This window comes from Oncorhynchus gorbuscha, unplaced genomic scaffold (assembly GCF_021184085.1).
Source record: "Oncorhynchus gorbuscha isolate QuinsamMale2020 ecotype Even-year unplaced genomic scaffold, OgorEven_v1.0 Un_scaffold_2898, whole genome shotgun sequence".
Lineage (NCBI taxonomy): Eukaryota > Metazoa > Chordata > Actinopteri > Salmoniformes > Salmonidae > Oncorhynchus > Oncorhynchus gorbuscha.
The window spans coordinates 33,738-61,365 of record NW_025747288.1 but is presented as its reverse complement, the minus strand read 5'-3'; the positions used below and the strand labels follow the sequence as shown (position 1 = coordinate 61,365).

General features: G+C 50.6%; 1 protein-coding gene across 1 annotated transcript in view; it reads left to right on the top strand.

Moving 5' to 3' along the window:
• The first annotated feature begins 1,949 nt into the window (after positions 1 to 1,949).
• Positions 1,950 to 27,628, top strand: part of LOC124027033 (mucin-5AC-like) — a 57,051-nt gene continuing 31,372 nt past the window's right edge. The window contains exons 1-5 of the mRNA XM_046339591.1: positions 1,950 to 2,083; positions 4,542 to 4,675; positions 11,517 to 13,526; positions 20,994 to 21,070; positions 21,944 to 22,049. Coding sequence (XP_046195547.1) covers positions 2,017 to 2,083; positions 4,542 to 4,675; positions 11,517 to 13,526; positions 20,994 to 21,070; positions 21,944 to 22,049 — 2,394 coding nt within the window. The 5' untranslated portion in view covers positions 1,950 to 2,016. The remainder of the gene's footprint in view (positions 2,084 to 4,541; positions 4,676 to 11,516; positions 13,527 to 20,993; positions 21,071 to 21,943; positions 22,050 to 27,628) is intronic.

Here is a 27,628-nt window from a genome sequence, read left to right as displayed (position 1 = left end):
CGCTAGTAAATAACTAATAGTTAACTAGTACAGTACTATATAGTTGACTAACGTTAGTAATTAACCTATAACAGTTAGTTAGCTTGCTAGCTAGCTGTCTTTGACGTTACAGGTGTAATCAAAGATAGGTATGTGGTACTAAATGTTAACTAACTTACCTAGTAACGTTAGTTAGTTAGTTAGTTAGTTAGTTAGTTAGTTAGTTAGTTAGTTAGTTAGTTAGTTAGTTAGTTCGTTCGTTCGTTCGTTCGTTCGTTCGTTCGTTCAAGTTGATGTAGTTAACTAGTTGGGCTTTTTGATAAACTTCCAGCTGGAGACTGACAACTTTCTCCTGTTGAACTTGTTTAGCAAGTTAGCTGGAGTTGTCCAAGCTTCAGGCTAACTTACTAGTTAGGTAACGTTAAGTCATACAAACACACCCTTATCTAACGTTAACTAACTACATTCCTCATTTTCCAACTATCGTCAGCTACCTAAGTTTAGAATCGAGTTCAAAGTTTTGTCGACCCCCCAAAATACTAACGTTAGCTACCGACAGCCCAAGTTCAGCAACCAAACAACCCCATCCGCTGAGTTACTGTTAGGCTTGGAGTTGACTGCAGTAGCTATCGAGTTAACCGTTTCTCTACATACACTTGTCCTGCACCTTGACATCTCTGCCGTGTGTGTTGGGGTATATAATGGGTCCTGTCTGTCAGAACAGTACAGGGTATTAACTGTGTGTGTTGGGGTATATAATGGGTCCTGTCTGTCAGAACAGTACAGGGTATTAACTGTGTGTGTTGGGGTATATAATGGGTCCTGTCTGTCAGAACAGTACAGGGTATTAACTGTGTGTGTTGGGGTATATAATGGGTCCTGTCTGTCAGAACAGTACAGGGTATTAACAGTGTGTGTTGGGGTATATAATGGGTCCTGTCTGTCAGAACAGTACAGGTATTAACTGTGTGTGTTGGGGTATATAATGGGTCCTGTCTGTCAGAACAGTACAGGGTATTAACTGTGTGTGTTGGGGTATATAATGGGTCCTGTCTGTCAGAACAGTACAGGGTATTAACTGTGTGTGTTGGGGTATATAATGGGTCCTGTCTGTCAGAACAGTACAGGGTATTAACTGTGTGTGTTGGGGTATATAATGGGTCCTGTCTGTCAGAACAGTACAGGGTATTAACTGTGTTGGGGTATATAATGGGTCCTGTCTGTCAGAACAGTACAGGGTATTAACTGTGTGTGTTGGGGTATATAATGGGTCCTGTCTGTCAGAACAGTACAGGGTATTAACTGTGTGTGTTGGGGTATATAATTGGTCCTGTCTGTCAGAACAGTACAGGGTATTAATTGTGTGTGTTGGGGTATATAATGGGTCCTGTCTGTCAGAACAGTACAGGGTATTAACAGTGTGTGTTGGGGTATATAATGGGTCCTGTCTGTCAGAACAGTACAGGGTATTAACAGTGTGTGTTGGGGTATATAATGGGTCCTGTCTGTCAGAACAGTACAGGGTATTAACAGTGTGTGTTGGGGTATATAATGGGTCCTGTCTGTCAGAACAGTACAGGGTATTAACTGTGTGTGTTGGGGTATATAATGGGTCCTGTCTGTCAGAACAGTACAGGGTATTAACTGTGTGTGTTGGGGTATATAATGGGTCCTGTCTGTCAGAACAGTACAGGGTATTAACTGTGTGTGTTGGGGTATATAATGGGTCCTGTCTGTCAGAACAGTACAGGGTATTAACTGTGTGTTGGGGTATATAATGGGTCCTGTCTGTCAGAACAGTACAGGGTATTAACTGTGTGTGTTGGGGTATATATTGGGTCCTGTTTGTCAGAACAGTACAGGGTATTAACTGTGTGTGTGTGTGTGTGTGTGTGTGTGTGTGTGTGTGTGTGTGTGTGTGTGTGTGTGTGTGTGTGTGTGTGTGTGTGTGTGTGTGTGTGTGTGTGTGTAGGGGGATGGTGTCTAGTGTTGTTGGTCAGTGTGTGTCTGTGAGCAGAGTGTCACCCAGGCAGTGTGATGGTGGACAGACCGGACGACGACGACGTTATCGTCCTGGCCAGCTTCAACATCCACCGCAGCCAAGGTACAGTATGGGGGTCTGAAGCCAGGGTACAGTATGGGGGGTCTGAAGCCAGGGTACAGTATGGGGAGGTCTGAAGCCAGGGTATAGTATGGGGGGTCTGAAGCAGGTACAGTATGGGGGGTCTGAAGCCAAGGTACAGTATGGGGGTCTGAAGCCAAGGTACAGTATGGGGGTTCTGAAGCCAAGGTACAGTATGGGGGGTCTGAAGCAGGTACAGTATGGGGGTTCTGAAGCCAGGGTACAGTATGGGGGTCTGAAGCCAGGGTACAGTATGGGGGTCTGAAGCCAGGGTACAGTATGGGGGTCTGAAGCCAGGGTACAGTATGGGGGGTCTGCAGCCAAGGTACAGTATGGGGGGTTCTGAAGCCAGGGTACAGTATGGGGGGGGTTCTGAAGCCAAGGTACAGCATGGGGGGGTCTGCAGCCAAGGTACAGCATGGGGGGGTCTGAAGCCGAGGTACAGCATGGGGGTCTGACGCCAGGGTACAGTATGGGGGGGTCTGAAGCCAAGGTACAGTATGGGGGGTTCTGAAGCCAGGGTACAGTATGGGGGGGTTCTGAAGCCAGGGTACAGTATGGGGGGTCTGAAGCCAGGGTACAGTATGGGGGGGCTCTGAAGCCAAGGTACAGGGGGTCTGAAGCCAAGGTACAGGGGGGTCTAAGCCAGGGTACAGTATGGGGGTCTGAAGCCAGGGGTACAGTATGGGGGGGTTCTGAAGCCAAGGTACAGCATGGGGGTCTGAAGCCAAGGTACAGTATGGGGGTTCTGAAGCCAAGGTACAGTATGGGGGTCTGAAGCCAAGGTACAGTATGGGGGGGTCTGAAGCCAAGGTACAGTATGGGGGGGTCTGAAGCCAGGGTACAGTATGGGGGTCTGAAGCCGAGGGTACAGTATGGGGGGTCTGAAGCCAAGGTACAGTATGGGGGTCTGAAGCCAAGGTACAGTATGGGGGTTCTGAAGCCAGGGTACAGTATGGGGGGGTTCTGAAGCCAGGGTACAGTATGGGGGTTCTGAAGCCAGGGTACAGTATGGGGGTTCTGAAGCCAGGGTACAGTATGGGGGGGGGGGTTCTGAAGCCAGGGTACAGTATGGGGGGGTTCTGAAGCCAAGGTACAGTATGGGGGGGGTTCTGAAGCCAAGGTACAGTATGGGGGGGTTCTGAAGCCAGGGTACAGTATGGGGGGGTTCTGAAGCCGAGGTACAGCATGGGGGTCTGACGCCAGGGTACAGTATGGGGGGTCTGAAGCCAAGGTACAGTATGGGGGTTCTGAAGCCAGGGTACAGTATGGGGGGTTCTGAAGCCAGGGTACAGTATGGGGGGGTCTGAAGCCAGGGTACAGTATGGGGGGTCTGAAGCCAAGGTACAGGGGGTCTGAAGCCAGGTACAGGGGGTCTGAAGCCAGGGTACAGTATGGGGTCTGAAGCCAGGGTACAGTATGGGGGGTTCTGAAGCCAGGGTACAGTATGGGGGTTCTGAAGCCAAGGTACAGCATGGGGGTCTGAAGCCAAGGTACAGTATGGGGGTTCTGAAGCCAAGGTACAGTATGGGGGGTCTGAAGCCAAGGTACAGTATGGGGGTCTGAAGCCAAGGTACAGTATGGGGGGGTCTGGCCAGGGTACAGTATGGGGGTCTGAAGCCGAGGTACAGTATGGGGGTCTGAAGCCAAGGTACAGTATGGGGGTTCTGAAGCCAGGGTACAGTATGGGGGTTCTGAAGCCAGGGTACAGTATGGGGGGGTTCTGAAGCCAGGTACAGTATGGGGGGGGGGGGGGGGGGGGGTTCTGAAGCCAGGGTACAGTATGGGGGGGGTTCTGAAGCCAGGGTACAGTATGGGGGGTTCTGAAGCCACGGTACAGTATGGGGGGGTTCTGAAGCCAAGGTACAGTATGGGGGTTCTGAAGCCAGGGTACAGTATGGGGGGGGTTCTGAAGCCGAGGTACAGTATGGGGGGTTCTGAAGCCAGGGTACAGTATGGGGGTTCTGAAGCCGAGGTACAGTATGGGGGTCTGAAGCCAAGGTACAGTATGGGGGGTCTGAAGCCAGGGTACAGTATGGGGGGTTCTGAAGCCAGGGTACAGTATGGGGGGTCTGAAGCCAGGGTACAGTATGGGGGTTCTGAAGCCAGGGTACAGTATGGGGGTTCTGAAGCCAAGGTACAGTATGGGGAGGGGGGGTTCTGAAGTCAGGGTACAGTATGGGGGTCTGAAGCCGAGGTACAGTATGGGGGGTCTGAAGCCGGGTACAGTATGGGGGGGTTCTGAAGCCGAGGTACAGCATGGGGGGTTCTGAAGCCAAGGCAAGAGCATACACAGATAACTGTGTGTGTGTGTGTGTGTGTGTGTGTGTGTGTGTGTGTGTGTGTGTGTGTGTGTGTGTGTGTGTGTGTGTGTGTGTGTGTGTGTGTGTGTGTGTGTGTGTGTGTGTGTGTGTGTGTGTGTGTGTGTGTGTGTGTGTAGGTCGTCGGGCGCGCAGGAGGAACTTCATCACCATATCAGATGACTCTGACGAGGAGCCGGTTCCTCTGGACCCCAACAGTCCTGTCCTGGTTTCTGACAAACCTGACGATGACGATGATGTCAGCATACTAGAGGTAACCTTTAACCCCTGACCTCTCACCCTGTCCTGGTTTCTGACAAACCTGATAATGACGTAAGCATACTAGAGGTAACCTTAAACCCCTGACCTCTCACCCTGTCCTGGTTTCTGACAAACCTGACGATGATGATGTCAGCATACTAGAGGTAACCTTTAACCCCTGACCTCTCACCCTGTCCTGGTTTCTGACAAACCTGACGATGATGACAGCATACTAGAGGTAACCTTTAACCCCCTGACCTCTCACCCTGTGCTGGTGTCTGACCAGCCAGATGATGTCAGCATACTAGAGGTACTCTTTAACCCCTGACCTCTCACCCTGTCCTGGTGCCTGACCAGCCAGATGATGATGATGGCATACTACTGGTAACATTTAACCCCTGACCTCTAAATACTTAATCTAACCCCTGACCTTTAACTAGGGATGCAAATGTTGGTAAATTTTCCTGCCGACGATTCGACCCTCATTAACCGGTTACTTACGGTTACGTTAGCTTATGTTAGAGCCTAATTGAAAGAGGCAACAGTGCAAGCCAATCGTCTCACAGCTGAAAAGCTACAGTATTAATGAACATACAACTACTGTAAGGAACTAGCTGGGAGGCTCCTCCTCTTGTTAATCAATATGAAGCTGGGAGGCTCCTCCTCTTGTTAATCAATATGAAGCTGGGAGGCTCCTCTTGTTAATCAATATGAAGCTGGGAGGCTCCTCTTGTTAATCAATATGAAGCTGGGAGGCTCCTCCTCTTGTTAATCAATATGAAGCTGGGAGGCTCCTCCTCTTGTTAATCAATATGAAGCTGGGAGGCTCCTCCTCTTGTTAATCAATATGAAGCTGGGAGGCTCCTCTTGTTAATCAATATGAAGCAGGGAGGCTCCTCTTGTTAATCAATATGAAGCAGGGAGGCTCCTCTTGTTAATCAATATGAAGCTGAAAGGCTCCTCCTCTTGTTAATCAATATGAAGCTGAAAGGCTCCTCTTGTTAATCAATATGAAGATGGGAGGCTCCTCCTCTTGTTAATCAATATGAAGATGGGAGGCTCCTCCTCTTGTTAATCAATATGAAGATGGGAGGCTCCTCCTCTTGTTAATCAATATGAAGCTGGGAGGCTCCGCCTCTTGTTAATCAATATGAAGCAGGGAGGCTCCTCTTGTTAATCAATATGAAGCTGGGAGGCTCCTCTTGTTAATCAATATGAAGCTGGGAGGCTCCTCCTCTTGTTAATCAATATTAAGATGGGAGGCTCCTCCTCTTGTTAATCAATATGAAGCTGGGAGGCTCCTCTTGTTAATCAATATGAAGCAGGGAGGCTCCTCTTGTTAATCAATATGAAGCTGGGAGGCTCCTCCTCTTGTTAATCAATATGAAGCTGGGAGGCTCCTCTTGTTAATCAATATGAAGCTGGGAGGCTCCTCTTGTTAATCAATATGAAGCTGGGAGGCTCCTCTTGTTAATCAATATGAAGCTGGGAGGCTCCTCCTCTTGTTAATCAATATGAAGCAGGGAGGCTCCTCTTGTTAATCAATATGAAGATGGGAGGCTCCTCTTGTTAATCAATATGAAGCTGGGAGGCTCCTCTTGTTAATCAATATGAAGCTGAGAGGCTCCTCTTGTTAATCAATATGAAGCTGAGAGGCTCCTCTTGTTAATCAATATGAAGCTGAGAGGCTCCTCTTGTTAATCAATATGAAGCAGGGAGGCTCCTCTTGTTAATCAATATGAAGCTGGGAGGCTCCTCTTGTTAATCAATATGAAGCAGGGAGGCTCCTCTTGTTAATCAATATGAAGCTGGGAGGCTCCTCTTGTTAATCAATATGAAGCTGAGAGGCTCCTCTTGTTAATCAATATGAAGCTGGGAGGCTCCTCCTCTTGTTAATCAATATGAAGCTGGGAGGCTCCTCCTCTTGTTAATCAATATGAAGATGGGAGGCTCCTCCTCTTGTTAATCAATATGAAGATGGGAGGCTCCTCTTGTTAATCAATATGAAGCTGGGAGGCTCCTCTTGTTAATCAATATGAAGCAGGGAGGCTCCTCTTGTTAATCAATATGAAGCTGGGAGGCTCCTCTTGTTAATCAATATGAAGCTGAGAGGCTCCTCTTGTTAATCAATATGAAGCTGGGAGGCTCCTCTTGTTAATCAATATGAAGCTGGGAGGCTCCTCTTGTTAATCAATATGAAGCTGAGAGGCTCCTCTTGTTAATCAATATGAAGCTGGGAGGCTCCTCTTGTTAATCAATATGAAGCTGGGAGGCTCCTCTTGTTAATCAATATGAAGCTGGGAGGCTCCTCTTGTTAATCAATATGAAGCTGAGAGGCTCCTCTTGTTAATCAATATGAAGCTGGGAGGCTCCTCCTCTTGTTAATCAATATGAAGCTGGGAGGCTCCTCCTCTTGTTAATCAATATGAAGATGGGAGGCTCCTCCTCTTGTTAATCAATATGAAGCTGGGAGGCTCCTCTTGTTAATCAATATGAAGCTGGGAGGCTCCTCTTGTTAATCAATATGAAGCAGGGAGGCTCCTCTTGTTAATCAATATGAAGCTGGGAGGCTCCTCTTGTTAATCAATATGAAGCTGAGAGGCTCCTCTTGTTAATCAATATGAAGCTGGGAGGCTCCTCTTGTTAATCAATATGAAGCTGGGAGGCTCCTCTTGTTAATCAATATGAAGCAGAGAGGCTCCTCTTGTTAATCAATATGAAGCAGAGAGGCTCCTCTTGTTAATCAATATGAAGCTGGGAGGCTCCTCTTGTTAATCAATATGAAGCTGAGAGGCTCCTCCTCTTGTTAATCAATATGAAGCTGGGAGGCTCCTCCTCTTGTTAATCAATATGAAGCAGGGAGGCTCCTCTTGTTAATCAATATGAAGCTGGGAGGCTCCTCCTCTTGTTAATCAATATGAAGCTGAAAGGCTCCTCTTGTTAATCAATATGAAGCAGAGAGGCTCCTCTTGTTAATCAATATGAAGCAGGGAGGCTCCTCTTTGTTAATCAATATGAAGCTGGGAGGCTCCTCTTGTTAATCAATATGAAGCTGGGAGGCTCCTCTTGTTAATCAATATGAAGCTGGGAGGCTCCTCTTGTTAATCAATATGAAGCTGGGAGGCTCCTCCTCTTGTTAATCAATATGAAGCTGGGAGGCTCCTCCTCTTGTTAATCAACATGAAGCTGGGAGGCTCCTCCTCTTGTTAATCAATATGAAGCTGGGAGGCTCCTCTTGTTAATCAATATGAAGCAGGGAGGCTCCTCCTCTTGTTAATCAATATGAAGCTGGGAGGCTCCTCCTCTTGTTAATCAATATGAAGCAGGGAGGCTCCTCCTCTTGTTAATCAATATGAAGCAGGGAGGCTCCTCCTCTTGTTAATCAATATGAAGCTGGGAGGCTCCTCCTCTTGTTAATCAATATGAAGCTGGGAGGCTCCTCCTCTTGTTAATCAATATGAAGCAGGTAGGCTCCTCCTCTTGTTAATCAATATGAAGCTGGGAGGCTCCTCCTCTTGTTAATCAATATGAAGCTGGGAGGCTCCTCTTGTTAATCAATATGAAGCTGGGAGGCTCCTCCTCTTGTTAATCAATATGAAGCTGGGAGGCTCCTCCTCTTGTTAATCAATATGAAGCTGGGAGGCTCCTCCTCTTGTTAATCAATATGAAGCTGGGAGGCTCCTCCTCTTGTTAATCAATATGAAGCTGGGAGGCTCCTCCTCTTGTTAATCAATATGAAGCTGGGAGGCTCCTCCTCTTGTTAATCAATATGAAGCTGGGAGGCTCCTCTTGTTAATCAATATGAAGCTGGGAGGCTCCTCTTGTTAATCAATATGAAGCTGAGAGGCTCCTCTTGTTAATCAATATGAAGCTGGGAGGCTCCTCTTGTTAATCAATATGAAGCTGGGAGGCTCCTCTTGTTAATCAATATGAAGCTGGGAGGCTCCTCTTGTTAATCAATATGAAGCTGAGAGGCTCCTCTTGTTAATCAATATGAAGCTGGGAGGCTCCTCCTCTTGTTAATCAATATGAAGCTGGGAGGCTCCTCCTCTTGTTAATCAATATGAAGATGGGAGGCTCCTCCTCTTGTTAATCAATATGAAGCTGGGAGGCTCCTCTTGTTAATCAATATGAAGCTGGGAGGCTCCTCCTCTTGTTAATCAATATGAAGCAGGGAGGCTCCTCCTCTTGTTAATCAATATGAAGCAGGGAGGCTCCTCCTCTTGTTAATCAATATGAAGCAGGGAGGCTCCTCTTGTTAATCAATATGAAGCTGGGAGGCTCCTCTTGTTAATCAATATGAAGCTGAGAGGCTCCTCTTGTTAATCAATATGAAGCTGGGAGGCTCCTCTTGTTAATCAATATGAAGCTGGGAGGCTCCTCTTGTTAATCAATATGAAGCAGAGAGGCTCCTCTTGTTAATCAATATGAAGCAGAGAGGCTCCTCTTGTTAATATGAAGCAATCTTGTTAATGAAGCTGGGAGGCTCCTCTTGTTAATCAATATGAAGCTGGGAGGCTCCTCTCTGTTAATCAATATGAAGCTGGGAGGCTCCTCCTCTTGTTAATCAATATGAAGCTGGAGGCTCCTCTTGTTAATCAATATGAAGCTGGGAGGCTCCTCCTCTTGTTAATCAATATGAAGCTGGGAGGCTCCTCTTGTTAATCAATATGAAGCAGAGAGGCTCCAATCTTGTTAATCAATATGAAGCTGGGAGGCTCCTCTTGTTAATCAATATGAAGCTGGGAGGCTCCTCTTGTTAATCAATATGAAGCTGGGAGGCTCCTCTTGTTAATCAATATGAAGCTGGGAGGCTCCTCTCTTGTTAATCAATATGAAGCTGGGAGGCTCCTCCTCTTGTTAATCAATATGAAGCTGGGAGGCTCCTCCTCTTGTTAATCAATATGAAGCTGGGAGGCTCCTCTTGTTAATCAATATGAAGCTGGGAGGCTCCTCTCTTGTTAATCAATATGAAGCTGGGAGGCTCCTCCTCTTGTTAATCAATATGAAGCAGGGAGGCTCCTCCTCTTGTTAATCAATATGAAGCTGGGAGGCTCCTCCTCTTGTTAATCAATATGAAGCTGGGAGGCTCCTCCTCTTGTTAATCAATATGAAGCTGGGAGGCTCCTCCTCTTGTTAATCAATATGAAGCTGGGAGGCTCCTCCTCTTGTTAATCAATATGAAGCTGGGAGGCTCCTCCTCTTGTTAATCAATATGAAGCTGGGAGGCTCCTCCTCTTGTTAATCAATATGAAGCTGGGAGGCTCCTCCTCTTGTTAATCAATATGAAGCTGGGAGGCTCCTCCTCTTGTTAATCAATATGAAGCTGGGAGGCTCCTCCTCTTGTTAATCAATATGTTAATCTATGAAGGAGGCTCCTCCTCTTGTTAATCAATATGAAGCTGAAAGGCTCCTCTTGTTAATCAATATGAAGCAGGAGGCTCCTCTTGTTAATCAATATGAAGCTGGGAGGCTCCTCAATATGAAGCTGGGAGGCTGTTAATCAATATGAAGCTGGGAGGCTCCTCCTCTTGTTAATCAATATGAAGCTGGGAGGCTCCTCTTGTTAATCAATATGAAGCTGGGAGGCTCCTCCTCTTGTTAATCAATATGAAGCTGGGAGGCTCCTCCTCTGTTAATCAATATGAAGCTGGGAGGCTCCTCCTCTTGTTAATCAATATGAAGCTGGGAGGCTCCTCTCTTGTTAATCAATATGAAGCTGGGAGGCTCCTCCTCTTGTTAATCAATATGAAGCAGGGAGGCTCCTCCTCTTGTTAATCAATATGAAGCAGGGAGGCTCCTCCTCTTGTTAATCAATATGAAGCTGGGAGGCTCCTCCTCTTGTTAATCAATATGAAGCTGGGAGGCTCCTCCTCTCAATATGAAGCTGGGAGGCTAATCAATATGAAGCTGGGAGGCTCCTCCTCTTGTTAATCAATATGAAGCTGGGAGGCTCCTCCTCTCAATATGTTAATCAATATGAAGCTGGGAGGCTCCTCCTCTTGTTAATCAATATGAAGCTGGGAGGCTCCTCTTGTTAATCAATATGAAGCTGGGAGGCTCCTCCTCTTGTTAATCAATATGAAGCTGGGAGGCGCCTCCTCTTGTTAATCAATATGAAGCTGGGAGGCTCCTCCTCTTGTTAATCAATATGAAGCTGGGAGGCTCCTCCTCTTGTTAATCAATATGAAGCTGGGAGGCTCCTCCTCTTGTTAATCAATATGAAGCTGGGAGGCTCCTCCTCTTGTTAATCAATATGAAGCTGGGAGGCTCCTCCTCTTGTTAATCAATATGAAGCTGGGAGGCTCCTCCTCTTGTTAATTAATATGAAGCTGGGAGGCTCCTCCTCTTGTTAATCAATATGAAGCTGGGAGACATTTTTCTGTTTGTGTCTACTAACCAAAAATACACATGGCACCAAAATTATGCAAATTAACCTCCAGACGAAAAAGCATGACCAGTCAAATGCATTTTCAGCGCCTGACCGGTTAATGGTTAGCATCCCAACCTTGACCTCTAACCCCTGACTTGGGATAGGTTTGGAGCTGACTAGGTGACCCGTGTCTAGTCTCTTAACACTGTGTGTTTGTCCTAACCACCTGTCCTTTCTCTCTCTTTCTCTCGCTCCCCTCCTCTCGCCCCCCTCCAATCTCTCTCTTTCTCTCGCTCTCCTCTCTCCCTTCCTTTTGCTCTTTTTCTCGTACTCCTCCCTTCTTCTTTCACTCTCTCTCCTCCACTCTTTCTCTCTCCCCTCCTCCCATTCTCCCTCCCCTTTTTCCCCTTTTCTCTCTCCCCTCTCTTTCTCTCTCTCCCCTCCTCTTTCTCTCTCTCCCCTCCTCTCTTTCTCTCTCCAGCCCCTGAATCCTGCCCGGCGACATGTGATTCGTCCAGCAGCACTGTGGGGTGTGGCCTCTGAAGGCGATGGACCAATCATAGAGCTAAAAGAGGTTGACGGTCATCGGACTGCACCCCTTCCATCCACCTCACAGTCCAGAGACCGAGACGCCTCCGCCCCATCCAGCTCACAGTCCAGAGACCGAGACGCCTCGGCCCCATCCACCTCGCAGTCCAGAGACCGAGACGCCTCCGCCTCATCCACTTCACAGTACAGAGACACTTCCGCCCCATCCACCTCACAGTACAGAGACCGAGACGCCCCATCCACCTCACAGTACAGAGACCGAGACGCCTCGGCCCCATCCACCTCACAGTACAGAGACACCTCCGCCCCATCCACCTCACAGTACAGAGACCGAGACGCCTCGGCCCCATCCACCTCACAGTACAGAGACGCCTCGGCCCCATCCACCTCACAGTACAGAGACGCCTCGGCCCCATCCACCTCACAGTACAGAGACCGAGACGCCTCCGCCCCATCCACCTCACAGTACAGAGACCGAGACGCCTCCGCCCCATCCACCTCACAGTACAGAGACCGAGACGCCTCCGCCCCATCCACCTCACAGTACAGAGACCGAGACGCCTCGGCCCCATCCACCTCACAGTACAGAGACGCCTCGGCCCCATCCACCTCACAGTACAGAGACACCTCCGCCCCATCCACCTCACAGTACAGAGACACCTCCACCCCATCCACCTCACAGTACAGAGACACCTCCGCCCCATCCACCTCACAGTACAGAGACGGAGACGCCTCCGCCCCATCCACCTCACAGTACAGAGACCGAGACGCCTCGGCCCCATCCACCTCACAGTACAGAGACACCTCCGCCCCATCCACCTCACAGTACAGAGACGGAGACGCCTCCGCCCCATCCACCTCGCAGTACAGAGACCCCTCCGCCCCATCCACCTCGCAGTACAGAGACACCTCCGCCCCATCCACCTCACAGTACAAAGACACCTCCGCCCCATCCACCTCACAGTACAGAGACCGAGACGCCTCCGCCCCATCCACCTCACAGTACAGAGACCGAGACGCCTCGGCCCCATCCACCTCACAGTACAGAGACACCTTCGCCCCATCCACCTCACAGTACAGAGACCGAGACGCCTCGGCCCCATCCACCTCACAGTACAGAGACACCTTCGCCCCATCCACCTCACAGTACAGAGACCGAGACACCTCCGCCCCATCCACCTCACAATACAGAGACACCTCCGCCCCATCCACCTCAACCCAGACCAGACATCAACCCTTCACCAGGCCTGTCCTGCAGGAGGTCAAGTTAGTTTTGCTCCCTCAGGTTCAGCCCCCTGCACCTCCTCAGCCCCATGCCCGGCCCCGATCCCCCCAACAGCAGCTCCACCCTGGACCCCTCAACCAGCCTCCCCTTTCCCCCCAGGCTCTCCTCCTAACCCAAGCCTTCCAGATCCAACAACCCAAATCCCTTCATCCCCAACCTGTTCCCCAGGTCGCTCCCCAGCCCGTGCCTGCTCCCCAGCGGTGTCCTGCGGGCCCCTGTGGCGTCCCTGCGCCCGCCGTGCTGATAGCTGCTGCCCCCCAGCGGTGTCCTGCGGGCCCCTGTGGCGTCCCTGCCCCCGCCGTGCTGATAGCTGCTGCCCCCGAGCGTCTGGGTCTCCCAGAGACCGGCCATCGCATCACCCTGGGCAGCCAGACTCTTGGGGGCCTTAACCCCCAGTCCGGAGGCCCGCTGCTGACACACGACCGCCCTCTGTCCCTGGAGCCACAGGTGGTAGTTGTGGTCAACCGGCCGGCCACTCAACCTCCCCTCCCCATCCCGGCTCTCGCTGTTCCCCTGAACCCTAACCCCATAGTCCCAGCCCCTGTCGTCCCCAGGACAGTCGAGGATAGGGCAGGTCCCTCAGAAGACCAACAGGAAGTCCAGGGACCAGAGACACCTCAGCTGCAGCCCCACGTCAGAGCACTGGTCAGAGGAGTGGTGAGTCGTACAGACATGACTGGTAGTGGCCCTCACTTCTAATGGGTAGTGGCCCTCACTTCTAATGGGTAGTGGCCCTCACTTCTAATGGGTAGCGGCCCTCACTTCTAATGGGTAGTGGCCCTCACTTCTAATGGGTAGTGGCCCTCACTTCTAATGGGTAGTGGCCCTCACTTCTAATGGGTAGCTTCTAATGGGTAGCGGCCCTCACTTCTAATGGGTAGCGGCCCTCACTTCTAATGGGTAGCGGCCCTCACTTCTAATGGGTAGCGGCCCTCACTTCTAATGGGTAGCGGCCCTCACTTCTAATGGGTAGTGGCCCTCACTTCTAATGGGTAGTGGCCCTCACTTCTAATGGGTAGTGGCCCTCACTTCTAATGGGTAGTGGCCCTCACTTCTAATGGGTAGTGGCCCTCACTTCTAATGGGTAGTGGCCCTCACTTCTAATGTGTAGCTTCTAATGGGTAGCTACACTCACTTCTAATGGGTAGTGGCCCTCACTTCTAATGGGTAGTGGCCCTCACTTCTAATGGGTAGTGGCCCTCACTTCTAATGGGTAGTGGCCCTCACTTCTAATGGGTAGTGGCCCTCACTTCTAATGGGTAGTGGCCCTCACTTCTAATGGGTAGTGGCCCTCACTTCTAATGGGTAGCTTCTAATGGGTAGTGACCCTCACTTCTAATGGGTAGTGGCCCTCACTTCTAATGGGTAGCTTCTAATGGGTAGCGGCCCTCACTTCTAATGGGTAGCGACCCTCACTTCTAATGGGTAGTGACCCTCACTTCTAATGGGTAGCGACCCTCACTTCTAATGGGTAGTGGCCCTCACTTCTAATGGGTAGTGGCCCTCACTTCTAATGGGTAGTGGCCCTCACTTCTAATGGGTAGTGGCCCTCACTTCTAATGGGTAGTGGCCCTCACTTCTAATGGGTAGTGGCCCTCACTTCTAATGGGTAGTGGCCCTCACTTCTAATGGGTAGTGGCCCTCACTTCTAATGGGTAGTGGCCCTCACTTCTAATGGGTAGTGGCCCTCACTTCTAATGGGTAGCGGCCCTCACTTCTAATGGGTAGCGGCCCTCACTTCTAATGGGTAGCGACCCTCACTTCTAATGGGTAGCGACCCTCACTTCTAATGGGTAGCGGCCCTCACTTCTAATGGGTAGTGGCCCTCACTTCTAATGGGTAGTGGCCCTCACTTCTAATGGGTAGTGGCCCTCACTTCTCAGGGGTAGTGGCCCTCACTTCTAATGGGTAGTGGCCCTCACTTCTAATGGGTAGCGACCCTCACTTCTAATGGGTAGTGACCCTCACTTCTAATGGGTAGCGGCCCTCACTTCTAATGGGTAGCGGCCCTCACTTCTAATGGGTAGTGGCCCTCACTTCTAATGGGTAGTGATCCTCACTTCTCAGGGGTAGTGACCCTCACTTCTAATGGCTCGTGACCCTCACTTCTAATGGGTAGTGGCCCTCACTTCTAATGGGTAGTGACCCTCACTTCTAATGGGTAGTGGCCCTCACTTCTAATGGGTAGTGGCCCTCACTTCTAATGGGTAGTGGCCCTCACTTCTAATGGGTAGTGACCCTCACTTCTAATGGGTAGTGACCCTCACTTCTAATGGGTAGTGACCCTCACTTCTAATGGGTAGCGACCCTCACTTCTAATGGGTAGCGACCCTCACTTCTAATGGGTAGTGACCCTCACTTCTAATGGGTAGTGACCCTCAATTCTAATGGGTAGAGACCCTCACTTCTAATGGGTAGCGACCCTCACTTCTAATGGGTAGCGACCCTCACTTCTAATGGGTAGCGACCCTCACTTCTAATGGGTAGTGGCCCTCACTTCTAATGGGTAGTGGCCCTCACTTCTAATGGGTAGTGGCCCTCACTTCTAATGGGTAGCTTCTAATGGGTAGTGGCCCTCACTTCTAATGGGTAGCGGCCCTCACTTCTAATGGGTAGCGGCCCTCACTTCTAATGGGTAGCGGCCCTCACTTCTAATGGGTAGTGGCCCTCACTTCTAATGGGTAGTGGCCCTCACTTCTAATGGGTAGTGGCCCTCACTTCTAATGGGTAGCTTCTAATGGGTAGTGGCCCTCACTTCTAATGGGTAGTGGCCCTCACTTCTAATGGGTAGTGGCCCTCACTTCTAATGGGTAGTGGCCCTCACTTCTAATGGGTAGTGGCCCTCACTTCTAATGGGTAGTGGCCCTCACTTCTAATGGGTAGCTTCTAATGGGTAGCTACACTCACTTCTAATGGGTAGTGGCCCTCACTTCTAATGGGTAGTGGCCCTCACTTCTAATGGGTAGTGGCCCTCACTTCTCAGGGGTAGTGGCCCTCACTTCTAATGGGTAGTGGCCCTCACTTCTAATGGGTAGCGACCCTCACTTCTAATGGGTAGTGACCCTCACTTCTAATGGGTAGCGGCCCTCACTTCTAATGGGTAGTGGCCCTCACTTCTAATGGGTAGCGGCCCTCACTTCTAATGGGTAGTGGCCCTCACTTCTAATGGGTAGTGGCCCTCACTTCTAATGGGTAGTGGCCCTCACTTCTAATGGGTAGTGGCCCTCACTTCTAATGGGTAGTGGCCCTCACTTCTAATGGGTAGTGGCCCTCACTTCTAATGGGTAGTGGCCCTCACTTCTAATGGGTAGTGGCCCTCACTTCTAATGGGTAGTGGCCCTCACTTCTAATGGGTAGTGGCCCTCACTTCTAATGGGTAGTGGCCCTCACTTCTAATGGGTAGTGGCCCTCACTTCTAATGGGTAGCGGCCCTCACTTCTAATGGGTAGTGATCCTCACTTCTCAGGGGTAGTGACCCTCACTTCTAATGGCTCGTGACCCTCACTTCTAATGGGTAGTGGCCCTCACTTCTAATGGGTAGTGACCCTCACTTCTAATGGGTAGTGGCCCTCACTTCTAATGGGTAGTGGCCCTCACTTCTAATGGGTAGTGACCCTCACTTCTAATGGGTAGTGACCCTCACTTCTAATGGGTAGCGACCCTCACTTCTAATGGGTAGCGACCCTCACTTCTAATGGGTAGCGACCCTCACTTCTAATGGGTAGTGACCCTCACTTCTAATGGGTAGTGACCCTCAATTCTAATGGGTAGTGACCCTCACTTCTAATGGGTAGAGACCCTCACTTCTAATGGGTAGCGACCCTCACTTCTAATGGGTAGTGACCCTCACTTCTAATGGGTAGTGGCCCTCACTTCTAATGGGTAGTGGCCCTCACTTCTAATGGGTAGTGGCCCTCACTTCTAATGGGTAGCTTCTAATGGGTAGTGGCCCTCACTTCTAATGGGTAGCGGCCCTCACTTCTAATGGGTAGCGGCCCTCACTTCTAATGGGTAGCGGCCCTCACTTCTAATGGGTAGTGGCCCTCACTTCTAATGGGTAGTGGCCCTCACTTCTAATGGGTAGTGGCCCTCACTTCTAATGGGTAGTGGCCCTCACTTCTAATGGGTAGTGGCCCTCACTTCTAATGGGTAGTGGCCCTCACTTCTAATGGGTAGTGGCCCTCACTTCTAATGGGTAGTGGCCCTCACTTCTAATGGGTAGTGGCCCTCACTTCTAATGGGTAGTGGCCCTCACTTCTAATGGGTAGTGGCCCTCACTTCTAATGGGTAGTGGCCCTCACTTCTAATGGGTAGCGGCCCTCACTTCTAATGGGTAGTGATCCTCACTTCTCAGGGGTAGTGACCCTCACTTCTAATGGCTCGTGACCCTCACTTCTAATGGGTAGTGGCCCTCACTTCTAATGGGTAGTGACCCTCACTTCTAATGGGTAGTGGCCCTCACTTCTAATGGGTAGTGGCCCTCACTTCTAATGGGTAGTGACCCTCACTTCTAATGGGTAGTGACCCTCACTTCTAATGGGTAGCGACCCTCACTTCTAATGGGTAGCGACCCTCACTTCTAATGGGTAGCGACCCTCACTTCTAATGGGTAGCGACCCTCACTTCTAATGGGTAGCGACCCTCACTTCTAATGGGTAGCGACCCTCAATTCTAATGGGTAGTGACCCTCACTTCTAATGGGTAGAGACCCTCACTTCTAATGGGTAGCGACCCTCACTTCTAATGGGTAGTGACCCTCACTTCTAATGGGTAGTGGCCCTCACTTCTAATGGGTAGTGGCCCTCACTTCTAATGGGTAGTGGCCCTCACTTCTAATGGGTAGCTTCTAATGGGTAGTGGCCCTCACTTCTAATGGGTAGCGGCCCTCACTTCTAATGGGTAGCGGCCCTCACTTCTAATGGGTAGCGGCCCTCACTTCTAATGGGTAGTGGCCCTCACTTCTAATGGGTAGTGGCCCTCACTTCTAATGGGTAGTGGCCCTCACTTCTAATGGGTAGTGGCCCTCACTTCTAATGGGTAGTGGCCCTCACTTCTAATGGGTAGTGGCCCTCACTTCTAATGGGTAGCTTCTAATGGGTAGCTACACTCACTTCTAATGGGTAGTGGCCCTCACTTCTAATGGGTAGTGGCCCTCACTTCTAATGGGTAGTGGCCCTCACTTCTAATGGGTAGTGGCCCTCACTTCTAATGGGTAGCGGCCCTCACTTATAATGGGTAGTGACCCTCACTTCTAATGGGTAGTGACCCTCACTTCTAATGGGTAGCGACCCTCACTTCTAATGGGTAGTGGCCCTCACTTCTAATGGGTAGTGGCCCTCACTTCTAATGGGTAGTGGCCCTCACTTCTAATGGGTAGTGGCCCTCACTTCTAATGGGTAGTGGCCCTCACTTCTAATGGGTAGTGGCCCTCACTTCTAATGGGTAGTGGCCCTCACTTCTAATGGGTAGTGGCCCTCACTTCTAATGGGTAGTGGCCCTCACTTCTAATGGGTAGTGGCCCTCACTTCTAATGGGTAGTGGCCCTCACTTCTAATGGGTAGTGGCCCTCACTTCTAATGGGTAGCGACCCTCACTTCTAATGGGTAGCGACCCTCACTTCTAATGGGTAGCGGCCCTCACTTCTAATGGGTAGCGGCCCTCACTTCTAATGGGTAGTGGCCCTCACTTCTAATGGGTAGTGGCCCTCACTTCTAATGGGTAGTGGCCCTCACTTCTCAGGGGTAGTGGCCCTCACTTCTAATGGGTAGTGGCCCTCACTTCTAATGGGTAGCGACCCTCACTTCTAATGGGTAGTGACCCTCACTTCTAATGGGTAGCGGCCCTCACTTCTAATGGGTAGCGGCCCTCACTTCTAATGGGTAGCGGCCCTCACTTCTAATGGGTAGCGGCCCTCACTTCTAATGGGTAGCGGCCCTCACTTCTAATGGGTAGTGGCCCTCACTTCTAATGGGTAGTGGCCCTCACTTCTAATGGGTAGTGGCCCTCACTTCTAATGGGTAGTGGCCCTCACTTCTAATGGGTAGTGGCCCTCACTTCTAATGGGTAGTGGCCCTCACTTCTAATGGGTAGTGGCCCTCACTTCTAATGGGTAGTGGCCCTCACTTCTAATGGGTAGTGGCCCTCACTTCTAATGGGTAGTGGCCCTCACTTCTAATGGGTAGCGGCCCTCACTTCTAATGGGTAGTGATCCTCACTTCTCAGGGGTAGTGACCCTCACTTCTAATGGCTCGTGACCCTCACTTCTAATGGGTAGTGGCCCTCACTTCTAATGGGTAGTGACCCTCACTTCTAATGGGTAGTGGCCCTCACTTCTAATGGGTAGTGGCCCTCACTTCTAATGGGTAGTGACCCTCACTTCTAATGGGTAGTGACCCTCACTTCTAATGGGTAGTGACCCTCACTTCTAATGGGTAGCGACCCTCACTTCTAATGGGTAGCGACCCTCACTTCTAATGGGTAGTGACCCTCACTTCTAATGGGTAGTGACCCTCAATTCTAATGGGTAGTGACCCTCACTTCTAATGGGTAGAGACCCTCACTTCTAATGGGTAGCGACCCTCACTTCTAATGGGTAGCGACCCTCACCTCTAATGGGTAGCGGCCCTCACTTCTAATGGGTAGTGGCCCTCACTTCTAATGGGTAGTGGCCCTCACTTCTAATGGGTAGAGACCCTCACTTCTAATGGGTAGCGACCCTCACTTCTAATGGGTAGCGACCCTCACTTCTAATGGGTAGCGGCCCTCACTTCTAATGGGTAGTGGCCCTCACTTCTAATGGGTAGTGGCCCTCACTTCTAATGGGTAGCTTCTAATGGGTAGGGGCCCTCACTTCTAATGGGTAGCGGCCCTCACTTCTAATGGGTAGCGGCCCTCACTTCTAATGGGTAGCGGCCCTCACTTCTAATGGGTAGCGGCCCTCACTTCTAATGGGTAGCGGCCCTCACTTCTAATGGGTAGTGGCCCTCACTTCTAATGGGTAGTGGCCCTCACTTCTAATGGGTAGTGGCCCTCACTTCTAATGGGTAGTGGCCCTCACTTCTAATGGGTAGCTTCTAATGGGTAGCTACACTCACTTCTAATGGGTAGTGGCCCTCACTTCTAATGGGTAGTGGCCCTCACTTCTAATGGGTAGTGGCCCTCACTTCTAATGGGTAGTGGCCCTCACTTCTAATGGGTAGCTTCTAATGGGTAGTGACCCTCACTTCTAATGGGTAGTGGCCCTCACTTCTAATGGGTAGCTTCTAATGGGTAGCGGCCCTCACTTCTAATAGGTAGTGACCCTCACTTCTAATGGGTAGTGACCCTCACTTCTAATGGGTAGTGGCCCTCACTTCTAATGGGTAGTGGCCCTCACTTCTAATGGGTAGTGGCCCTCACTTCTAATGGGTAGTGGCCCTCACTTCTAATGGGTAGTGGCCCTCACTTCTATTGGGTAGTGGCCCTCACTTCTAATGGGTAGTGGCCCTCACTTCTAATGGGTAGTGGCCCTCACTTCTAATGGGTAGTGGCCCTCACTTCTAATGGGTAGTGGCCCTCACTTCTAATGGGTAGCGGCCCTCACTTCTAATGGGTAGCGGCCCTCACTTCTAATGGGTAGCGGCCCTCACTTCTAATGGGTAGCGGCCCTCACTTCTAATGGGTAGCGGCCCTCACTTCTAATGGGTAGCGGCCCTCACTTCTAATGGGTAGCGGCCCTCACTTCTAATGGGTAGCGACCCTCACTTCTAATGGGTAGCGGCCCTCACTTCTAATGGGTAGCGACCCTCACTTCTAATGGGTAGTGGCCCTCACTTCTAATGGGTAGTGGCCCTCACTTCTAATGGGTAGTGGCCCTCACTTCTAATGGGTAGTGGCCCTCACTTCTAATGGGTAGTGGCCCTCACTTCTAATGGGTAGTGGCCCTCACTTCTAATGGGTAGCTTCTAATGGGTAGTGGCCCTCACTTCTAATGGGTAGTGTCCCTCACTTCTAATGGGTAGTGGCCCTCACTTCTAATGGGTAGTGTCCCTCACTTCTAATGGGTAGTGTCCCTCACTTCTAATGGGTAGCGGCCCTCACTTCTAATGGGTAGTTATATCTAGTATGTCTATAACTCCTCTCCAGGTGGATCTGTTTCCTGATGTCCAGGAGAACTATGTAGCAGAACTGATCCAGACCAATGACCTGAAAGACCTCAATGTGTAAGAACTACAACTATCTCCATGACTACCACTGACCTGAAAGAATCTCAATGTGTTAGAACTACAACTATCTCCATGACTACCACTGACCTGAAAGAATCTCAATGTGTTAGAACTACAACTATCTCCATGACTACCACTGACCTGAAAGAATCTCAATGTGTTAGAACTACAACTATCTCCATGACTACCACTGACCTGAAAGAATCTCAATGTGTTAGAACTACAACTATCTCCATGACCACCACTGACCTGAAAGAATCTCAATCTGTTAGAACTACAACTATCTCTATGACTACCACTGACCTGAAAGAATCTCAATCTGTTAGAACTACAACTATCTCCATGACTACCACTGACCTGAAAGAATCCCAATCTGTTAGAACTACAACTATCTCCATGACTACCACTGACCTGAAAGAATCCCAAGAATCCCAAGGTGGTCCTTCTGTAGCTCAGTTGGTAGAGCATGGCGCTTGTAACGCCAGGGTAGTGGGTTCGATCCCCGGGACCACCCATACGTAGAATGTATGCACATATGACTGTAAGTCGCTTTGGATAAAAGCGTCTGCTAAATGGCATATATTATTATTATTATTACTGTTAGAACTACAACTATCTCCATGACTACCACTGACCTGAAAGAATCTCAATCTGTTAGAACTACAACTATCTCTATGACTGTGAAATGTGGTTGTCTGTGGTTGTCTCACCTTGCTCTATATAAGAGCTAAATGACTCAAATATAAAACTCCTGCTATTTAGTTTTCTCTCTCTCTCTCTCTCTCTCTCTGTGTGAGAGATCTGTACCAGCATTCTGTAACTCTCTGATATCTGTGTCGGTGTATTTAACCTGTGAGTGTCTGTGTCCAGTATCTGTAACATGTTGCTGGAGAACCCAGCCTTCCCTCAGAGAGAGAGTTCAGCCGCCGCGGCTCAGAGCAGCATGCTACTGGAACCCTGCAACGACAACTCACAGGTAGAGACGTGTGTGAACCCTGTGTGTTAGCTAGGGATGGGGCTCCACTGCTCAGAGCAGCATGCTATTGGACATGCTACCCCCCCCATCCCTAGTGTTAGTCCTCTAAACGCCCCCCATCCCTAGTGTTAGTCCTGTCTCTCTAAACGCCCCCCATCCCTAGTGTTAGTCCTGTGTCTCTAAACACCCCCCATCCCTAGTGTTAGTCCTCTAAACCCCCTCATCCCTCGTGTTAGTCCTCTAAACGCCCCCATCCCTAGTGTTAGTCCTGTCTCTCTGAACGCCCCCTCATCCCTCGTGTTAGTCCTCTAAACGCCCCCATCCCTAGTGTTAGTCCTGTCTCTCTAAACGCCCCCATCCCTAGTGTTAGTCCTGTCTCTCTAAACGCCCCCATCCCTAATGTTAGTCCTCTACACACCCCCATCCCTAGTGTTAGTCCTGTCTCTCTAAACGCCCCCATCCCTAGTGTTAGTCCTGTGTCTCTAAACGCCCCCATCCCTAGTGTTAGTCCTCTACACACCCCCATCCCTAGTGTTAGTCCTCTAAACGCCCCCATCCCTAGTGTTAGTCCTGTCTCTCTAAACGCCCCCATCCCTAGTGTTAGTCCTGTTTCTCTAAACGCCCCCATCCCTAATGTTAGTCCTGTCTCTCTAAACGCCCCCATCCCTAGTGTTAGTCCTCTAAACGCCCCCATCCCTAGTGTTAGTCCTCTAAACGCCCCCATTCCTAGTGTTAGTCCTGTCTCTCTAAACGCCCCCATCCCTAGTGTTAGTCCTCTAAACGCCCCCATCCCTAGTGTTAGTCCTGTCTCTCTAAACGCCCCCATCCCTAGTGTTAGTCCTGTCTCTCTAAACGCCCCCATCCCTAGTGTTAGTCCTCTAAACGCCCCCCATCCCTAGTGTTAGTCCTGTCTCTCTAAACGCCCCCATCCCTAGTGTTAGTCCTGTCTCTCTAAACGCCCCCATCCCTAATGTTAGTCCTGTCTCTCTAAACGCCCCCATCCCTAGTGTTAGTCCTGTCTCTCTAAACGCCCCCATCCCTAGTGTTAGTCCTGTCTCTCTAAACGCCCCCATCCCTAGTGTTAGTCCTCTAAATGCCCCCATTCCTAGTGTTAGTCCTGTCTCTCTAAACGCCCCCCATCCCTAGTGTTAGTCCTCTAAACGCCCCCATCCTTAGTGTTAGTCCTGTCTCTCTAAACGCCCCCCATCCCTAGTGTTAGTCCTGTCTCTCTAAACGCCCCCATCCCTAGTGTTAGTCCTCTAAACGCCCCCATCCCTAGTGTTAGTCCTGTCTCTCTAAACGCCCCCATCCCTAGTGTTAGTCCTGTCTCTCTAAACGCCCCCCATCCCTAGTGTTAGTCCTCTAAACGCCCCCATCCCTAGTGTTAGTCCTGTCTCTCTAAACGCCCCCATCTCTAGTGTTAGTCCTGTCTCTCTAAACGCCCCCATCCCTAGTGTTAGTCCTGTCTCTCTAAACGCCCCCATCCCTAGTGTTAGTCCTGTCTCTCTAAACGCCCCCATCCCTAGTGTTAGTCCTGTCTCTCTAAACGCCCCCATCCCTAGTGTTAGTCCTGTCTCTCTAAACCCCCCCATCCCTAGTGTTAGTCCTGTCTCTCTAAACCCCCCATCCCTAGTGTTAGTCCTGTCTCTCTAAACGCCCCCATCCCTAGTGTTAGTCCTCTAAACGCCCCCATCCCTAGTGTTAGTCCTGTCTCTCTGAACGCCCCTCATCCCTCGTGTTAGTCCTCTAAACGCCCCCCATCCCTAGTGTTAGTCCTGTCTCTCTAAACGCCCCCATCCCTAGTGTTAGTCCTGTCTCTCTAAACGCCCCCATCCCTAGTGTTAGTCCTGTCTCTCTAAACGCCCCCATCCCTAGTGTTAGTCCTCTACACACCCCCCATCCCTAGTGTTAGTCCTGTCTCTCTAAACGCCCCCATCCCTAGTGTTAGTCCTCTACACACCCCCATCCCTAGTGTTAGTCCTCTAAACGCCCCCATCCCTAGTGTTAGTCCTGTCTCTCTAAACGCCCCCATCCCTAGTGTTAGTCCTGTTTCTCTAAACGCCCCCATCCCTAATGTTAGTCCTGTCTCTCTAAACGCCCCCCATCCCTAGTGTTAGTCCTGTAAACGCCCCCATCCCTAGTGTTAGTCCTCTAAACGCCCCCATTCCTAGTGTTAGTCCTGTCTCTCTAAACGCCCCCATCCCTAGTGTTAGTCCTCTAAACGCCCCCATCCCTAGTGTTAGTCCTGTCTCTCTAAACGCCCCCCATCCCTAGTGTTAGTCCTGTCTCTCTAAACGCCCCCATCCCTAGTGTTAGTCCTCTAAACGCCCCCATCCCTAGTGTTAGTCCTGTCTCTCTAAACGCCCCCATCCCTAGTGTTAGTCCTTTCTCTCTAAACGCCCCCCATCCCTAGTGTTAGTCCTGTCTCTCTAAACGCCCCCATCCCTAGTGTTAGTCCTGTCTCTCTAAACGCCCCCATCCCTAGTGTTAGTCCTGTCTCTCTAAACGCCCCCATCCCTAGTGTTAGTCCTGTCTCTCTAAACGCCCCCATCCCTAGTGTTAGTCCTGTCTCTCTAAACCCCCCCATCCCTAGTGTTAGTCCTGTCTCTCTAAACCCCCCATCCCTAGTGTTAGTCCTGTCTCTCTAAACGCCCCCATCCCTAGTGTTAGTCCTCTAAACGCCCCCCATCCCTAGTGTTAGTCCTGTCTCTCTAAACGCCCCCATCCCTAGTGTTAGTCCTGTCTCTCTAAACGCCCCCATCCCTAGTGTTAGTCCTCTAAACGCCCCCATCCCTAGTGTTAGTCCTGTCTCTCTAAACGCCCCCATCCCTAGTGTTAGTCCTGTCTCTAAACGCCCCCCATCCCTAGTGTTAGTCCTGTCTCTCTAAACGCCCCCATCCCTAGTGTTAGTCCTGTCTCTCTAAACGCCCCCCATCCCTAGTGTTAGTCCTGTCTCTCTAAACGCCCCCATCCCTAGTGTTAGTCCTGTCTCTCTAAACGCCCCCATCCCTAGTGTTAGTCCTGTCTCTCTAAACCCCCCATCCCTAGTGTTAGTCCTGTCTCTCTAAACCCCCATCCCTAGTGTTAGTCCTGTCTCTCTAAACGCCCCCCATCCCTAGTGTTAGTCCTGTCTCTCTAAACCCCCCATCCCTAGTGTTAGTCCTGTCTCTCTAAACCCCCCATCCCTAGTGTTAGTCCTGTCTCTCTAAACGCCCCCATACCTAGTGTTAGTACTCTAAACGCCCCCCATCCCTAGTGTTAGTCCTGTCTCTCTAAACGCCCCCATACCTAGTGTTAGTACTCTAAACGCCCCCATCCCTAGTGTTAGCCCTCTAAACGCCCCCATCCCTAGTGTTAGTCCTGTCTCTCTAAACGCCCCCATCCCTAGTGTTAGTCCTGTCTCTCTAAACGCCCCCATCCCTAGTGTTAGTCCTCTAAACGCCCCCATCCCTAGTGTTAGTCCTCTAAACGCCCCCATCCCTAGTGTTAGTCCTCTAAACGCCCCCATCCCTAGTGTTAGTCCTGTCTCTCTAAACGCCCCCATCCCTAGTGTTAGTCCTGTCTCTCTAAACGCCCCCATCCCTAGTGTTAGTCCTGTCTCTCTAAACACCCCCATCCCTAGTGTTAGTCCTCTAAACGCCCCCATCCCTAGTGTTAGTCCTCTAAACACCCCCCATCCCTAGTGTTAGTCCTCTAAACGCCCCCATTCCTAGTGTTAGTCCTCTAAACGCCCCCCATCCCTAGTGTTAGTCCTCTAAACGCCCCCATTCCTAGTGTTAGTCCTCTAAACGCCCCCATTCCTAGTGTTAGTCCTCTAAATGCCCCCATCCCTAGTGTTAGTCCTCTAAATGCCCCCATCCCTAGTGTTAGTCCTCTAAACGCCCCCATCCCTAGTGTTAGTCCTCTAAACGCCCCCCATCCCTAGTGTTAGTCCTCTAAACGCCCCCATCCCTAGTGTTAGTCCTGTCTCTCTAAACGCCCCCATCCCTAGTGTTAGTCCTGTCTCTCTAAACGCCCCCATCCCTAGTGTTAGTCCTGTCTCTCTAAACGCCCCCATCCCTAGTGTTAGTCCTGTCTCTCTAAACGCCCCCATCCCTAGTGTTAGTCCTGTCTCTCTAAACGCCCCCCCATCCCTAGTGTTAGTCCTCTAAACGCCCCCATCCCTAGTGTTAGTCCTGTCTCTCTAAACGCCCCCCATCCCTAGTGTTAGTCCTGTCTCTCTAAATGCCCCCATCCCTAGTGTTAGTCCTCTAAACGCCCCCATCCCTAGTGTTAGTCCTCTAAACGCCCCCATCCCTAGTGTTAGTCCTGTCTCTCTAACGCCCCCATCCCTAGTGTTAGTCCTGTCTCTCTAAACGCCCCCCATCCCTAGTGTTAGTCCTGTCTCTCTAAACGCCCCCATCCCTAGTGTTAGTCCTGTCTCTCTAAACGCCCCCATCCCTAGTGTTAGTCCTCTACACACCCCCATCCCTAGTGTTAGTCCTCTAAACGCCCCCATCCCTAGTGTTAGTCCTGTCTCTCTAAACGCCCCCATCCCTAGTGTTAGTCCTCTAAACGCCCCCCCGTCCCTAGTGTTAGTCCTCTAAACGCCCCCCTCCCTAGTGTTAGTCCTGTCTCTCTAAACGCCCCCATCCCTAGTGTTAGTCCTGTCTCTCTAAACGCCCCCATCCCTAGTGTTAGTCCTGTCTCTCTAAACGCCCCTGTCCTAGTGTTAGTCCTGTCTCTCTAAACGCCCCTGTCCCTAGTGTTAGTCCTGTCTCTCTAAACACCCCTGTCCCTTGTGTTAGTCCTGTCTCTCTAAACGCCCCTGTCCCTAGTGTTAGTCCTCTAAACGCCCCCCATCCCTAGTGTTAGTCCTGTCTCTCTAAACCCCCCATCCCTAGTGTTAGTCCTGTCTCTCTAAACGCCCCCATCCCTAGTGTTAGTCCTGTCTCTCTAAACCCCCCATCCCTAGTGTTAGTCCTCTAAACGCCCCCATCCCTAGTGTTAGTCCTGTCTCTCTAAACGCCCCTGTCCCTAGTGTTAGTCCTGTCTCTCTAAACACCCCTGTCCCTAGTGTTAGTCCTGTCTCTCTAAACACCCCTGTCCCTTGTGTTAGTCCTGTCTCTCTAAACGCCCCCGTCCCTAGTGTTATCCCTGTCTCTCTAAATACCCCTGTCCCTTGTGTTAGCCCTCTAAACGCCCCCATCCCTAGTGTTAGTCCTGTCTCTCTAAACGCCCCCATCCCTAGTGTTAGTCCTGTCTCTCTAAACGCCCCTGTCCCTAGTGTTAGTCCTGTCTCTCTAAACGCCCCCGTCCCTAGTGTTAGTCCTGTCTCTCTAAACGCCCCTGTCCCTAGTGTTAGTCCTGTCTCTCTAAACGCCCCTGTCCCTTGTGTTAGTCCTGTCTCTCTAAACGCCCCCGTCCCTAGTGTTAGTCCTGTCTCTCTAAACGCCCCCCATCCCTAGTGTTAGTCCTCTGAACGCCCCTGTCCCTAGTGTTAGTCCTGTCTCTCTAAACGCCCCCTGTCCCTAGTGTTAGTCCTGTCTCTCTAAACGCCCCTGTCCCTAGTGTTAGTCCTGTCTCTCTAAACGCCCCTG